This window comes from Amblyomma maculatum, chromosome 8 (genome assembly GCF_055883805.1).
Source record: "Amblyomma maculatum isolate TAMU_Amacu chromosome 8, ASM5588380v1, whole genome shotgun sequence".
NCBI lineage: Eukaryota > Metazoa > Arthropoda > Arachnida > Ixodida > Ixodidae > Amblyomma > Amblyomma maculatum.
Genome location: NC_139351.1, coordinates 72611438 through 72626525, shown reverse-complemented (window position 1 = coordinate 72626525; position 15088 = coordinate 72611438). Strand labels below are relative to the sequence as shown.

At 45.2% G+C, this 15088-nt stretch overlaps 1 protein-coding gene across 2 annotated transcripts in view; it reads left to right on the top strand.

The window, feature by feature from the left end:
• LOC146181512 (FAS-associated factor 1-like) overlaps positions 1–15088 on the top strand; it is a 30816-nt gene that overhangs the window by 11667 nt on the left and 4061 nt on the right. For both annotated transcript variants that reach the window (XM_084576572.1, XM_084576573.1), the window contains exons 5-16: positions 305–390; positions 1773–1864; positions 3278–3362; positions 5678–5767; positions 6411–6491; positions 7514–7607; positions 8159–8222; positions 8745–8826; positions 9199–9347; positions 10317–10453; positions 14219–14307; positions 14936–15016. In XM_084576572.1, coding sequence (XP_084432698.1) covers positions 305–390; positions 1773–1864; positions 3278–3362; positions 5678–5767; positions 6411–6491; positions 7514–7607; positions 8159–8222; positions 8745–8826; positions 9199–9347; positions 10317–10453; positions 14219–14307; positions 14936–15016 — 1130 coding nt within the window. The remainder of the gene's footprint in view (positions 1–304; positions 391–1772; positions 1865–3277; positions 3363–5677; positions 5768–6410; positions 6492–7513; positions 7608–8158; positions 8223–8744; positions 8827–9198; positions 9348–10316; positions 10454–14218; positions 14308–14935; positions 15017–15088) is intronic.

Genomic DNA, 15088 nt, shown 5'->3' with positions numbered 1-15088 from the left:
GTGGTCAGAAGAAAATCGGCAAGAATGCGTATTGTTTGCGAGAGAAGCAAGGGGCAGCCCAGCAGCAGAAGTAGTGGTAGTATAGACTTTGCATACTGAGCTGTATGCCAAGGGCTGAAAGTTTGTTGCTGACCACGTCCATTGGGATGAGGACAAATCCTTATTGCTTACGAACCCCTTTCCTCACTCACCTGGTTTGGTGCTGTTTAGCTTGGCTTTATTGAGGGACCTGTTTGACTTGGAACTTTGCTGTGTTTTATGCCATGTCTTCACTGTCTTTATCATCCTACTGTTGTGTGTCCAGGAGACGTGCGGCAGCTGATTGCACAACACACCTGTGTGCCACCATGCCGGCAGTCTCTCATGGGATGGGACCACGTCACAGATGAGGTGAGTCGCCACTACCTGCCCACTGACAGTTTGGCTAGCTATGGTTGCACGTAAAGCACTGTGCATCTGTGGTGCCTCAGTGAGTGGCTCGTTTTTGTGTGAATGGAAACTTTGAAGAAGGATCATTGTCATCATCCTGACTATACCCAATGCAGGCAAAGGCCTCTCCCATATTCCTACAATTAACCCGATCCTGTGGTAGCTGCATCCTCTTGACCCCTGCGAACTTCTTAACCTCATCCGCCCACCTAACTTTTTGCCCCCCCCCCCCCCCCTGCTGCGCTTTCCTTCCCTTGGAACCCAGTTTGTTACTCTTATACTTATCCTCTCTTTGCACTACATGCACTGCCCATGCCCATTACTTCTTGATTTCCACTAGAATGTCAGTAACTTGAGTTATTTCTCTGACCCACTCTGCACGTTTCTGTATCTCTTAATGTGGAGAAGAATAGTTAGTGCCAGTGAACCCAGGGGACAGCTCCATTGAACTGTTCCTCATTAGTGAACAAGCTGCGAAGCTAGGTGAATTTTGTGAAAATCAAAGGCACTGAGCGTGCCAGGTCTGTATATGCTATGTCTGTTAGATCGCAGTGATAGCTTCCACTTGTGGCAGAGCCCATGTCATGTTGCTCCTAGCGTTGTGAGCGTGAAGTAAAATCGATATTTTAGCTAGCTGCTTGAGAATCTTGAAAACGCAGTGCAAAGGGACGAAGGTCGCAGACGCAACAAAGTGCTTTGGTTCGTCTTTCTGTATCCTCCTCCTTTTTTGCGCTGTTTTCAAGATGCTCACGGCATGAAATGTGCTTGGGCATGGGGGGCTAGTTCTTGGGCGATGGTGCGTGCCTTTTCAGATGCACTCGAAACGTACAATCTGACATACACTGCAGTGTAAGTGCTGCTGAGGACAAGCAGTTGGTGCCGAGTGATGCGAGGTTGCCTTTCCATCTTGAGTAGAGCAGCCACCCCTCTTGCACCATGACGATGCTTGCCGAGTGCCTGCTTGCCCTACACATGTCATTCTAGCTGCATTTGCACCGTATGTGCAACTCTTTTGCGTTTCCCTTAAACCGTGTGCTGTTTGGCCAGGTGAGCAGTGATTTTCAGTGCACAATTAGCACACACGTACACACTAAGAAGGCATGAAGAGCTTACACGTGCCATCTTTTTGTATGTTTGCGAATGAACATTCAAGAAGGTGACGCATCTATGTCTATTCTGCATTCATAGTGTAGACCTGCGAGAGCTGCACAAGTTCTCTTGTCAGTTACGCACTAGCCGGCTCATTCGTGTGTGAGCTGTGTGTTGCTTATTCGGTCTACTTTAATGAGTTTGTGCAGGTTGTGGTGTTTATGTCATGTTTCTGCCTGTCTGGTCCCTCGCAGACACCTTTCGTGGCCTCAGAGTTGGCGCCTGGTGGGAGCTTGCTACTAAGGACCACCTCCCCTTACCCAGAACCCGGTGCAACCAGCAGAGGGTGAGCGCCACTTTTCTGGTGCTTGCTGCTGCAGTCGCGCTACGTTTAAAGCACAAGCAAGTCAGCGGAGCAGGGAAAGCTACGGTGGCACTATTGCACCGGCAGGCACCACATGTGTGCATGCAGCGAGAATGGTGGAATCCGTGTATTGCAGCCAAACATTGCGCTTGCTAAGTTTTAACGGGATAGTGTTAAGAGCCTTGTTACCCAGAAGATATCGGTGTTGTGAGTGAAAGATCACGGACATGGCGCCGGTAACTGGCAGTTGGCATGGCCAAGCGCTGATTCTTTGATGATTTGTGCAACACTACGAAACCACATGATATTAGAAAGTTGGGACGAGCTGCCAACTCTGGTTACTGTGGAATAAGAAGCGACCTTCCAGTGCTCTTGGATGCTGAGTCAAGCATGCAGGCACGTTCATACGTCTTGGTTAAAGCGAGGCTTTATATGTCGGGTGGTTGCGTACGTTATCGCGCCATACCCTTAAGTGTCCCTTACAATGTTTTGCTCATAATTGTTGGTTCTTCTGGAACCGCTAATAGCAAATGTTCGAGGGTGACCTGGAGGATTGTTGGGCTTGTTTTGCTAACTGGGATGTGAGCATTGAAGCTGTTAAAACATTTCACTGCTGCTTGTGTGTGAGAGGCGTTATTGTTGGCCTCGTGTTCCCTTACAACTTCCTTGTTACCAGGACTTGCGTGCTACAGAAGGGACAGTCAAAATTAAGTATGAACTACCGAGTATACAGTGGAATCTGCAAAGGTGACAAATAAGCTGCTTACATATGTAGAAACTACAACTGAGAAGCACAAAGAGGAAAAGTGACCTGGTGCTGACTTCTCAACTCGTGCCTCTTTTCCTTTCTGCTTTTTTGTGTTTTTTTTTTTTACCAAAAGTTGTCCGCTCTTTATTTTTCACACTTTCGCAGTGCACTGCATTGTTATTGATCACGAACCTACTTTTCAGGAAGAGATCAATGACCTCAGACTTAATATTTATTCACTACAGCAATAGTACTAAACCTTTTTTTTGTCTCTGCATTTTTATGCACATCACTTTTGAATTTGCATAAATGTCAGAAACAGCACCGGTTAGGTTATCTTAATAAGCTGCAATATGTGCATCCTTCAGAGAATACAAGAGTATAACAGTTTCTATAAGACTTTGTCTAACTCAGACATGCTAGCATGGAAAAGGCACTGTATATATGGACACAGCCTGACGTGAAGGGCATTATGGAAGGTATCATACTTAAGTGTCAACAATGCATTTGTATAACCGTGGAGTGCAGTCCTAAACTGAAAGGTATCAAAGCAATATCAGTTATGTTTTGCTAGGAAACTTTTGCATAGCTTGTAAATTGGGAGTATAGCGGAAGGATTTGACAAAACTCTGCCCTGTTATGTCCAGAAACCAAGTGCGACTTCACATCCAAGATGACACTTCTGGAAACGAGTACTCCATCAACTTCCCTGGCTCCAAAACCATTCTAGAGGTGAGCACAGAAGGTTTGGTTTGGTTTGCTTTGCTTTATGGGGTTTAACATTCCAAAGCGATTCAGGCTATCAGAGATGCCGAAGAAGGTTGTCGCTCGCTGATTCACAGTGTCGTCATGGAAGACATTTGCTTGACCTATCTACATCTAGTATCCTACTTATAGTGCACCGCATTTTTTGTGGTAACTCAAAAAGTTTATTGTACAAAGGCTTGGACCTGACAGCATAGGAGGAAGAGGCTCTAAAGCTTTCCTAGGTAATCATTGGTAATTTTGTTTTTATTTGTGTGTGTTGCTTGCCTCCAGAAAGGGCCACCCATCTTTGAAAACAGTGGGCCGATTCAATCCTATCTGCGACATCGCAATTTCTCAAGAAAAGCGGACAAGATTTTGTGCATTGTCATGATAAAATCACTGTACATAGTGACAAGTGTCATTAAAGTCGACACCAAATATTTGCAGTTTTTTTTTTTTCACATAATAGGTATAGTGCATTTGCATAGTATTCTGCATTGTAGGATGGCTCAAAAGTCAATGTCGAGAAAATGATTTTTTAACGATAACCCTGAACTCTGAAGTGATATAAGTACTTTTGTGTCAAATTCGGTTTTTAACTCCTGAAGTTTAGGCACCTATGTGTTTAACACATGGAAAGCTCACATGAAAGATATTCTTCTCGTCTGATATTTCAAGATGTGTGAATTCAAGCAAACAAAGGTTTACTGTGTTTGACTATGTCCGCTGTCAATCGCTTTTAACATTTACTGCTTACATCTACTTGCCTCAATTTTTTTATGAGGCTGCATTGCTGCTTTTTCCTGTGATGATCTCGCTGCCATATTTGCACTTTTTTAAGGCAAAACTCCTTCTAGGCTCATGGTGAAGATCTCACGTTTGCAAAATGTGTTTCAAAGCTTTCACGAGATGTGTCCGCAAGATTTCATACTAATAGGTTCGGACGTTGAAATACTTTTCCTGGTCAGGACATTGCAATAGGTTCTGACGTCAGCATAATTTCCCCGTTCGGCTAGTTAGGCGTAGTCCCTATAAGAAGCGCTGTAGGGCCGCTTGTAAGTCAGTTCAGTCTCTCATGTCGAGGAAAGGAGTCCTGAGATGCCGATGACGAAAGCAAAGAAAAGAAAGAAGTGAAATTTCAACTCGTGCACAAGCACGCAGTATAGAGAATGAGGAAAGGCTTTTGTCATTAAGCTCTTGAGCGAAATTAATTGCAATCCTGTAATTTTTTATCTATATCTATAAATACAGCAGGTTCATATACAGGGTGTCCAAGCTAACTTTAGCCAAGGATTAAAAATAAAATATTTGAGGTGGGCCAGAGAAACCACTTGTATACAGCTGTCAGCCATATGGCGTACCAGAGGCAATTTCTTCTGCAAATAATTAGTAATTAAGGTGATTTTTCTAATTTACTATTGCCTTTAGACAATAAATGAATTAGCAAAGTTTGAGAGTGCCTTTTAAGACCCCCTTCCATTTATTTCCGACAAAGAAAGCCTCACGTGTATCATTTTTCTAAGCTCTAAAGAAAGCCCTCCGAGCTGTGGCCTTGACTCCACGCCCCCGTTGCAGGGGCAGACCGATATGTCTGTGGTGGTTTCTTCATCCGCTTCAGGCAGTCTGCGCACATAATGGTTCAAGTCTCACTGCAACCATCGCCAACATATCAGCCTACCGATGGGACTGGGCTGTCGTGTCATGGCCGCAGCTAATTTCGTTTACTCATACCACGATTGAGAGCACCACAATCGTGGCGGGCAGAAGCTTTAGTCACGTGATATTTTTTGTACTATTTCGCTGGCTTTCTTTAGAGCTTTGAGAAACGATACACGTGAGGCTTTGTTTATCTGAAATAAATGTAATGGTAGTTTTAGAAGGTGCCCTCCAACTTTGCAAATCCCATTTATTGTCTAAAGGCAATACTTGGTAAATAAGAAAAATTATCTTAATTACTAATTAGTTAATTGCAAAGTAAGAAAGTTGCCTGTGGTGCGCCAGATGGCTGGCAATTGTATACAAGTGGTTTCTATGGCCTATCTCAAATGTTTTATTTTTTAACACTTGGCTAATGTTAGCTTGGATACCCGGTATAATGCTTATGCATCGTAGTTAAGCGGCTCATTCCAGTTGCTGATAGGCGTTCAGTGTGTTTGAAGGGTTGCATTAAATATCTACATATTGGGATTGGCAGTTGCATTATTTCCTACTGTATGAACGCTCTTGCTTGAGGTTGTGCTTCTGTGGCCTTTTTTTTTTTTTTGAGAGTGCCATTGAAACTATTTCCCTCTTCTCCACAGCTGAAACAAGATGTGAGCGATCTAACGTCCATTCCCGTGCGACATCAACGATGGAGAGGCTGGCCTCTGGGGACGCCGCCACGTGACGAGGTGAGTCCAGTCATGGGGTTTCTTCCGACATCCCGAGCCAGGATAAATGGGCACTTGGCCCCAGAGCAGCCGTGGGAGGAAAGGCTTGCACTCGGGAATTGCTTGATGCTGGCAGCCTTGAAAGCGCACTTGACGGCACGCTTTTCCCCAGGGCTGCTCAGGAACTTTGTGCCATGTGTTGGTGAAGTGGTACTAAAGCAGCACTCTTTTTTTTAATTGTCCCTAGACACACTGCCTGTACACAGAAACATGTGCATCAAGGGTAAACTGATCAGCAGAGGCTAGGTGTGTTATTGTTCTCAACACCCTCGGGTTGGTATTTCTGCAAGCTTGCATGATATTCTTTTTATTCATTTTCTTCTCTCTATCTTGACTTGTGAACCAGAAGCCGCATCTCACTAGTTATGTTTGGTGCAAAGAAACAAAGTTGAAAGGAAGTTGCATTTCTACTTTATTGACGCAATTGAAGGCAGTCACTGGCAAGTCTTTTATCGCCTAACCTGATAATACTTCCTTGTGTCAGCACCAAATGAGTTTAGTTTCAACCCCACTTGGTGTCAGTGTTATGCGAACATGTTTTGAACTGTAAAAGCTTACCAGGTCTCCTGTCCCCTCTCCCCTCCTTTTTGTCACCCTGATGCAGTCGGCGCTCTCTCTAGCCCTGGGTGGACTCGACGAGCACTGGCTGACTGTGGAGAGCACTGCGGGTGCGAACACTGCCACGGTGGGGACCTCGCTTTTTTTTTTTTTTTTTTTTTCCTCGAGCAGCTATGGCCGGCCTGAACTGTTAGAAACTTTTCAGTATAGCATACATTGGCTAAACTGGAGTGGTGGTTTTGAAGTCACTCGGACTGGCAAAAATATTTACTATGTTGATTGAATATTTAGGGGAATCCTCCAAGATGGAGTAGATTTGTAATAAGGGAGTATGTCAGTTGCTGGCAATGATGTGAACCTGAAGATGCTGTCTGGTAATTAGATGGCTACTTACTAAACACCTCTTGCTGGTTTATAAAAGAAATGCTCTGTAATACCTTCCAGCCTTCTCTTATCGTTTTTTTATGCAGTTTTTCTTTTTAGTTACCTGATTTTATGTTTACATCCCATGAAAGTATGAGTACAGATCAAGTTTAGTTTTTTGTGAAAAAACAAAGCTTTGCATGAACACAGTGTCATCGTCTTCTGTGCTGCATGCTTTGCCTCGTGGCTCTAAGGCCCCCGTAAAGCTGGCTTCTCCTTTAAGCTGGTCAGCATGGTGGCACACGTGCTGCAGTGTCATTTCATTGGAAGTATGTCATCGCAGTCAGACGCACTTTACCATAACCAGATTTTTATTAAAGATGTCTTTACTATAAACAAAAAAAGAATGTACAATCATATATGGAAAACGAACTGGGACTTCAGTTTCACTTTACTATATCCAACTTTTCACTATATCCGAGTTTACTGTTGCAGGGTTCTTCTGTATTATGTCATGCTCACTGTTGAGCTGCTGAAGCTGAACTGAAACCACATCGAGGCAGTCCGTTTATAGATTGTTGATCGAGCAAAGGGCAGCTTCATGCTTGGATCCACATGTACCCACGCTTTGCACACCGCACTGAAGATAGAATGTGCAACAAAAATTTAGTGTCCTTGCCTCGTTTAGTAGGAAATGCTTGCCGAGATGTTGGCTCTTTTGCCTGTGGTGTTTCTTTGGCTTGTGCTGTTACATCAGTGAACAGCATGTTCGATTGAATGCTGCAGGCGGAGCTGGTGTCGAGCGACAGCAGTAATGCCGACGAGTTTGAGGACGCCAACGAGTGCCTGATTGCATCCGACGACACCACAACACCCCTGAGTGAGTGGCGCGTAGCGCAATCTGTGTGTCACTGCTTATCCCTAGTTTTTTACTTTTGCCACAAGCGCATGTAGGATTGTTATTGAACCCTTGTCTCGCTTGTTTCTGGATGTTTGTTGCATCTTTCCTTTCTTTGAGACCTCACAAAAGTGAGGTGAAGGGCTAGTTGGTATTGCATAATGAAAAAAATTTTATGAACGATGATAAAGCAGTGCCCGCGTGTGTCTTGTGTTCGTTCCTTTTGTTGTTGTTCCTTGCACTGTTTCACCATGTGGCTATCATTCCTGCTTCTTTTGTCCTTTGCTCTTGTGTACCCGGCATGGTGCATCATGAGAATGCCAGTGACGACAGTTGCGCTGTGCCCACAAGTAGAACTTATGCTGGCAGTTGTAATTGCCTTATTCACGTTAGTAATGAGGCTGAGTCGTAAAAGTTTGGAAGGGTGGAAGGGTCATTTGAATCGTCCAAGCTGCAAAAAGTCTCAGTCTCTGCTGTAAACTGGCATGGCGTAGTTCAACTGTTTTTTGTTTTTTACTGCTTTCCTTGTGCAGTGCCCGAAGGCATCGTGGACGAAGCAGAAGCTGTGACTCACTTTTCGCGGGCATTTGTACGACGGTAAGTTGGCACATTCTTGTACTTGTGTTCTTGTGTATGTACTTGTGTTCTGGCAAGCAGTCTTGCTATTTTCCAAACTGTTGTGAGCAAGATGCAGTGCTCAAAGATGTTGTGTATCGAAAAGGTTGCAACCAGTCCCAGAAAGGCAATTGAATACTTTCTGTTGGCACAAATTCGTCTTTTCAGTGGGGCCCTTGTGGGTTAGAAGTCATCACAGTGGTGCACTGGTGAATTTAGGAGCCTTGTCCTTAGAAATGCAGGCTTCAGGCATAGAGATGCTTTATGGTGCTTGAAAGTGTGCTCTGTCCTTGCTCTTTGGTTAGAGCATAGACTATCCCTTGCTCCCTGTGCTCTCATTGTAGTGAGGGGCCCACAGTTGTTTTGGAGCCATATATTGTGCTACACTTGTACATGTGGTGGCAGGCATTTTTCTACCATGTGCAAATTATTTTCCCTGCGATCATCAAAATTCTGGAGCATCCCTGGTTTGTTGAGGGTTCGTCGGCATTACTCGCTGTGCAGGTATGGAGAATGTGCACCGGCCTTCTTCCAAGGTACCCTGGCGCAGGCTATTGAGGCGTCTTGTTACAAGCCCATTCGAGAGGTAAGTCGCACGAGCGCTCAGTCAAGGGCTTAGATTAGCCTGTTTTTGATTCTATCCTGGGCCTTTCAAGATGTGCTCACTTGAAAGTTAATATTTTTCAAGACATGCTTTTTAAGCCATCGTGACAAATAGATGCTATGTAAAGCTTGATTTTTGAGAACTTTTTTTCTATTGATGCTCTTGAACTTTCATGATGACGGTTGTACAGATGTAGGCATTCTTGGCTGCACTGAATGACCAGTGTGCCTTGTGCTCAGAAATGCTAGGCTGCTTTTTTTTTTCTCTACTGACTGAGTACCACTGGGAGTTAGTACTGCTAGGAGAGAGGTAAACAGACGTACTTTTGGTGCGAATAAGGTTTTCTTGATGCAGCGACGGCCGCTGGTGCTGTACCTGCACCAGGAGCAGGGTGCGGGCCTCTTCTGCGGGCAGCTGCTGTGCTCCGAGGCGGTGGTCTCCTACCTGGCACTCAACTTCCTCCTCTGGCCCTGGGACCTCACGCTGCCCTCCAACCGGGACAGGTGGGCCACTTTACCTTCGCTTGTCACACTGCACGGAGAACCAGGTCACGTTAGTCATCCCTGTTACAAAAACTCTGCATTAGAGGTGCAGGTTTGTCATGTGCCCAGTTGCTGATATTTTAAACAAGCCATGACCCTTTCGCTGAAATATTGCTGGTGAGATGCTATTGAGCTGGCCTCCTAACCGCGAAACAGTGAAGACGTCTATGTAGGGTTGTATGTGGGCTTTATGGGAGCTTTACGACGTTATATCAATGAATCCTAGCAGAAGGCCTTGTGCCGCCATCAGAAATTGAAAAGTAAGGAGTGGATTTCCTTTTCTTATCATCTCTTGCTTTTCAGTTGCAGTATCTTGCAGCCAAGGAACACGGCAGCTGACACATGTGACATGGCATTTTAGCTGCTAGTCTTCTTTCTTTTCATATTACTTCAATTTATTCATTATGCAAACCACCTGCTTCTCCTTTATGCATGTCATACTGTGCTCTCACACTATGGTAGTGAGCATGCGCAGATCTTTCACATTCTTTTTTGTAAGCTGTTTGTCTCTCTGCATATCTCTCCTGTCGTGTTCAGGATTCTATTCAGATCCCCTTTTTAGTGTGAGATATCAAAGCCAGCAGTGAGAATTGCACTGAAAGGCAAATGGAAAACGCTTTACCCCTCATTGCCAAGCCGATTTTGTAAACATGACAAGTTCACAAGAACTTAGAATCCATTGCACTTGATGGTATCCTGCAAGGCGTAACAATTTTCAGCAGTTCAATAAAAAAAAGTATTGTTTATCGAATCCCTCCCAATCACCACCTTTACCACCACTGGTGAGTGAGGACTGTTGTACTGGTGGCATTCACTAGGTGTTACTGCGCATGCTTGAATAAAAACCTGTGGTACCCCAGATTGTGCTGGTCGCACTGCACTGCCTTGAGGTCAAGTCCCATGACCCAGTGCTGGTCGCTCGTTGTGCAGGTTCCTGGAGTCCATAAGCAGGTCGCTAGGGGCCGGTGCCGTGAGTGCGGTCCGCAGCAGTGCCCTCGACTGCCTCCCGGCATTGGTGGTGCTGTCGAGAATGCGTGGCTCCCTCGAAGTGCTCTCGCTCATCCCTGGTGAGCGGTGAATCGGTTTAGGCATGCATGCATGCCTTTCAGTACGCTTGACCTGTCAGCCAAAGCCATCACTGTATCATTTTTTGAGCGCGACTTTCGTGGGTCAATGTCAGTGGGCCAGTGAGCTTTTGGAGATACTCTCCAGCAGTTGCAATGCAGGTGCTCGGTATCTGTCTGCATCTTTTCCCCTCTCTTGTATGTACTTGGACAAAGCCATATACCACCAGGAGTAATGAAGTGTGTAGTTAAGCGAGGGAACGTTGTTGCTGTAGTAGTATTCGAAAACCATCTGTCAGTTTATTGTGACTAGGAGGAGGCAGTTGAGGGGGAAAGACTGGCGCCCCACACAGGGCTCTACTCCTCACGGGTGCGACGTTGTGACCATTCTAAGCCTTGCGCTTGGCGCTAAGCTTTCCTTGGCAAACAGAGCAAAGGCTCCTGGAAAAAGCGCTCTTGATTGATCCCGCGTAGGGTTACCACGTGGGCTGCATCTCAGTGTAGCCATTATCTCATGCTAGCCAGTTGGTTTTTTCACATATCCAGTCATGTAATTGCCATTCCAAGTATTCGTCTATGGCACATTTCGCCTGTCATGTCATCATTTGGATGCCGTGTGTCATATGCCTGGGTGGCTAAGTGGCTTTGGCATTGATTGGGCTGCTGATTCCAAATTCGCAGGACTGAATCCCAACCGCATCATCCACATTCTGGTCGAGGTGAAGTAAACGCAAAAGCACCCGTGTGCTGGGCAATCTCAGCCCATGTTTAAGAACCCTACGTGGGCAACGTTAACTTGGATCTCTCCACTGAAGTATCCTTCGTAGGCAATGTGTCCGCTTGGGATGTTCAGGCATGGGTCTCACATTTACCTGACCACTGGCGATTTTCATAACATTGTTTGCATGACCTCTGTACTCCTCTTGCTTGCGATAGAGAGACAAGTTTTACACGAAGCGCATACAGCTCGTTCGGTCAAAAAGCTTTCGCCGTTGCCATAACCCAAATTGTGGAAAACAATGTTGGAAAAAACATGCATATGGTTTCATTTTGAAATTGTGACGTTCCTGCAGTATTCAGGATGGTGTCATATTATTTTGCTTCCCATTTAATATCCATCATCTAATCAAGTGGGACGCTAGTTTGCAATAGGGATCTGAACTAATGACGTATGCACCTCTGACAAGCGCAGGTGCCCATCAAAAAGTTAGAAGTGTGTCTTCCTTTCGCCAAAAACAAACTTAATCTTAAAGTGAAGCTTGAACGTCTAATTTCTAGCTCGTTAAAGAGATAAGTGTAATGTGTTTTTCAATGATGTGTGTTGCTAATAGCAATATATATTGTGAGCCACCACTCAAACAAACGTCTTTATTCCAGCCACAGTCTGGAACGCTGCGCGTGATCTTGCGAACACTGGTGAATGATGATGATGCTGTGTATGTACAGGTGAAAGAGGCGAAAGTTCTGGCACCGCCCTCGCAATATCTATATATTGTTGACACAAGGGCACTGAGCTAAAAACTGAGTGCGTGTAACTCTTTTATTCAACTTGACTAGACGTTATGCCGACGGTCACATGTCATCATCCAAAGCGGTGCGGAAGGGAGTTTGGAGCGTTTTAAAATGTGCAGATTGTGCTTAATGCAATTCATCTGAGGTATCTTACGAATTCATATTGTTAGAAATTTGCATCGCACTTTTTGATATTATCTGATGTTTTTGAGTGAACGGCTCGGTAACACAAGCACAAAAAGCTGGTTTTATTTTCATTGCATCATTTTTATACTTTCCGTGATGACGTCACGGTGATAAGCAGCATACTGTGGCGTGAGGTGGAGTTACGGGCATGCTGCCTGCTGGCAGCTGACGACACACACTTGCATGACGCAGAATTATCAAAGTTCCACTGTGGTTACAAGTACATCTTGGAACAGTCCACCAATTGCTGTGGCAAAGCGCAACCATTCAGGGCAGTGTTGCCATCTACAGATGCATTCTTACTTCTGATTTCCTTTTCATTGCTGCTTCATATTCCTCATGAAAAGAAAAAATTAGCTATGGTTTAGCTTGTGGTTAAGCCAGGAATTATGTGAGAGCAATCTGCATGGCTATGCTTAGGTTCGGTTTGAAAGTAAAGACATGGCTTTTGCACATAGTAGTTTACTCTATGGTTTCAGCTTTATTTATGCCATAGGGAAATCACTTCATGTATGAGCACCCGTTGCCTCTCGTCGTTGACCGTTCTCATTCGGGTGTAGAAGACTTCTAGCGGTATGACATCCTCTCTACGTCGAACTCCGGGGCACACCGCTGTCACAACATTAGAACAAACCTTCTGTCCGAGCAACTTTTTGTTGGCGTTCGGCTCTACCAGCTACCGAGTTATCTGTCTTCTTTTTCTTCTTCTCACGGATAGGCACGATGAAATGGCAAGACTGTGGCTAATGTAGCTCTTGCTACAAAAAAGAAAAGGTACGAAAGGGCATCTGAAAGGTTTATGAAATGAAAATAATCGCATGAGTCCCCAGGAAAGGTCTCTTGAAAAGGAGGAGGACTTTGAAACACGGGTAGAGAAAGAAGAAGTGCAAAACACTGTGTGGGGCAACGGAAGAGAAGGAAGAGGACAAAGGTTGTGGCTGCCTGGCTAGCAGCACGCACCTGTACTCAATCAGCTGGTGCCAAGACAGGCAAAGAATTGGACATCCAGGGCTGGACATCACCAGGATTCTTTGGTCTGCGAAGCCATATGGAAGTGTAAGCGCAGGCTGCTGTTTGCAAGGCCTAGCTGGGGTTGCAAGACCTAATGGCATCTAGCTACAGTGACTTCGAAAGGTCCATATATCTTCAACGAGTGCAGAAAAGCCTCATTGCACTATCTGTTCTTGCAACATCCTTGTGTGCCAGAAGTATTTGAAATAGTACTCAATTAGAAATTATTTGAAGGCAATCAGTATTTGCTTGAAACTGAAAACTCCACATTTGTACAAGTCTGGTCAGATTTGTTACACTTCATACACTGGAGCTGTGTGGCATGCTAACTTTAGGGAGAAGCTCGCTCTTTATTCACGCAAGCAGACTACCACTTTTCAGGAGCTTTACGTGACAAATGAGCCAGAAGTTCACGGTCGGAGGACTTGAATGCACCTTTCTCCAGGTAGCCTCTGGACCCTGTTTGCTGGATGCTGGCAGTGGTTGTTTTGTCGCATGGAGATTTGAGTGTACACCCTCTGCCTGTTCTATTTAGAGCGTGCTATGAGGGGGATGAGTATCTTAGGCAGTTTTTATTTTGCTTTCCCGCTTTCTTTTTCCCTTTTTCTCAGCAAGGTAAAGGAGGAGGAGTGCTAGTAGCAAATAGGGATCGTGAGGATGAAAAGTTGATGGTAGGTTGGGAAAGCGAATTTCGGAAGTGGTCATATTTTGCCAATATGACGAGGCCATATTTGTCAGCACCACTTGAGCAACGTGTCCGGTCTTGCCTTCGTTTTCATGAGGAGCGGTTCCAAAAGAGCACTATTTGGCTTGCTTTCGTTGACAATGCCTTACATATTTCTGAAGTCTGTGATTAGAACATAGTAATAGTACTTGATTTCTACTTCTACTGCTTTCGATGGCTTGTGGCAAAGAACTCTTGTCAGGCCAGTTTCCAGTCTCGCCAGTCAGGGCTGGCTGTCCTTTCTGCAGAGCTGACCAGGGCTCTGAAATGTGGACTCATAAGTTCATGTGTGCGCAGTTCAGTGTTGACCTTTCCCTGCCTTGTTTCTCCTCCAGGCACAGTGGAACTAGATGATCTCATGACCAGGCTCATGCAAGTGGTCGAGGTGTTCACCAGCGAGATGGCCAACGAAAGCCGGGAAGAGGTGAGCTTGTCTCTCCCAGTTGGCATGTATGTGTTGATGTGCATGTTGCCAGCATACTACCAAACTGGGTGAGAGCAGTGCATATAGTAAACGTCTTGACAGGTGGACAGCTCTAAACGGTAACAGTCACATAATTCCACTCAGTTGCATTGTAGTGAAATTGTGGCATAATAATCGTGGAGCAATGTAGCTAGTAGGAATAGAACTGATGATTGGAAACTTTAACTGGCAAATAGGACTCCTTGACGGATGCTCCACACCTGCAGATTTCTGGCTGGGTGTTCAGTAGAAAATGGAACTTGTGCCGCTGATGCACTATCCGAGGCGCGTTTTCCAAATGTGTCCGAACCACGCAGCAATGACTATTTTACTGTAGAATGTTAGCTGCAGAGTGTAATTGAACACTAGCTTCGCTTGCTGCACATCCATGGTGGCAGGAAGTCGAAACTCTAGGTGTTCAAAGTTAAACGGGAGCATTCCACTGATGCGTGCCTTTTGGGGTTAGGTACTTGTCTGACATGTGAGAAAGAAACCATTGATCTACTAGCTGTGTTTTATCCCACTAATGTCGTCTAGCTGTTGTGCCACTGCAGTATTTAACAAGGGTTTTATCTTCTCGCCCTTGCAGCAAATGCGGGAAGCCCGAGAACAGGTCCGACGGGAGCAGGATGCAGCGTACGTTGAGTCGCTCAGGGCTGACCAAGAAAAAGTGAGTAGCCTGTCTGACCATCATTGTTAGCTTGATGCATTTGTGCTCTGGGCCCGGTCGGGACATGAGATT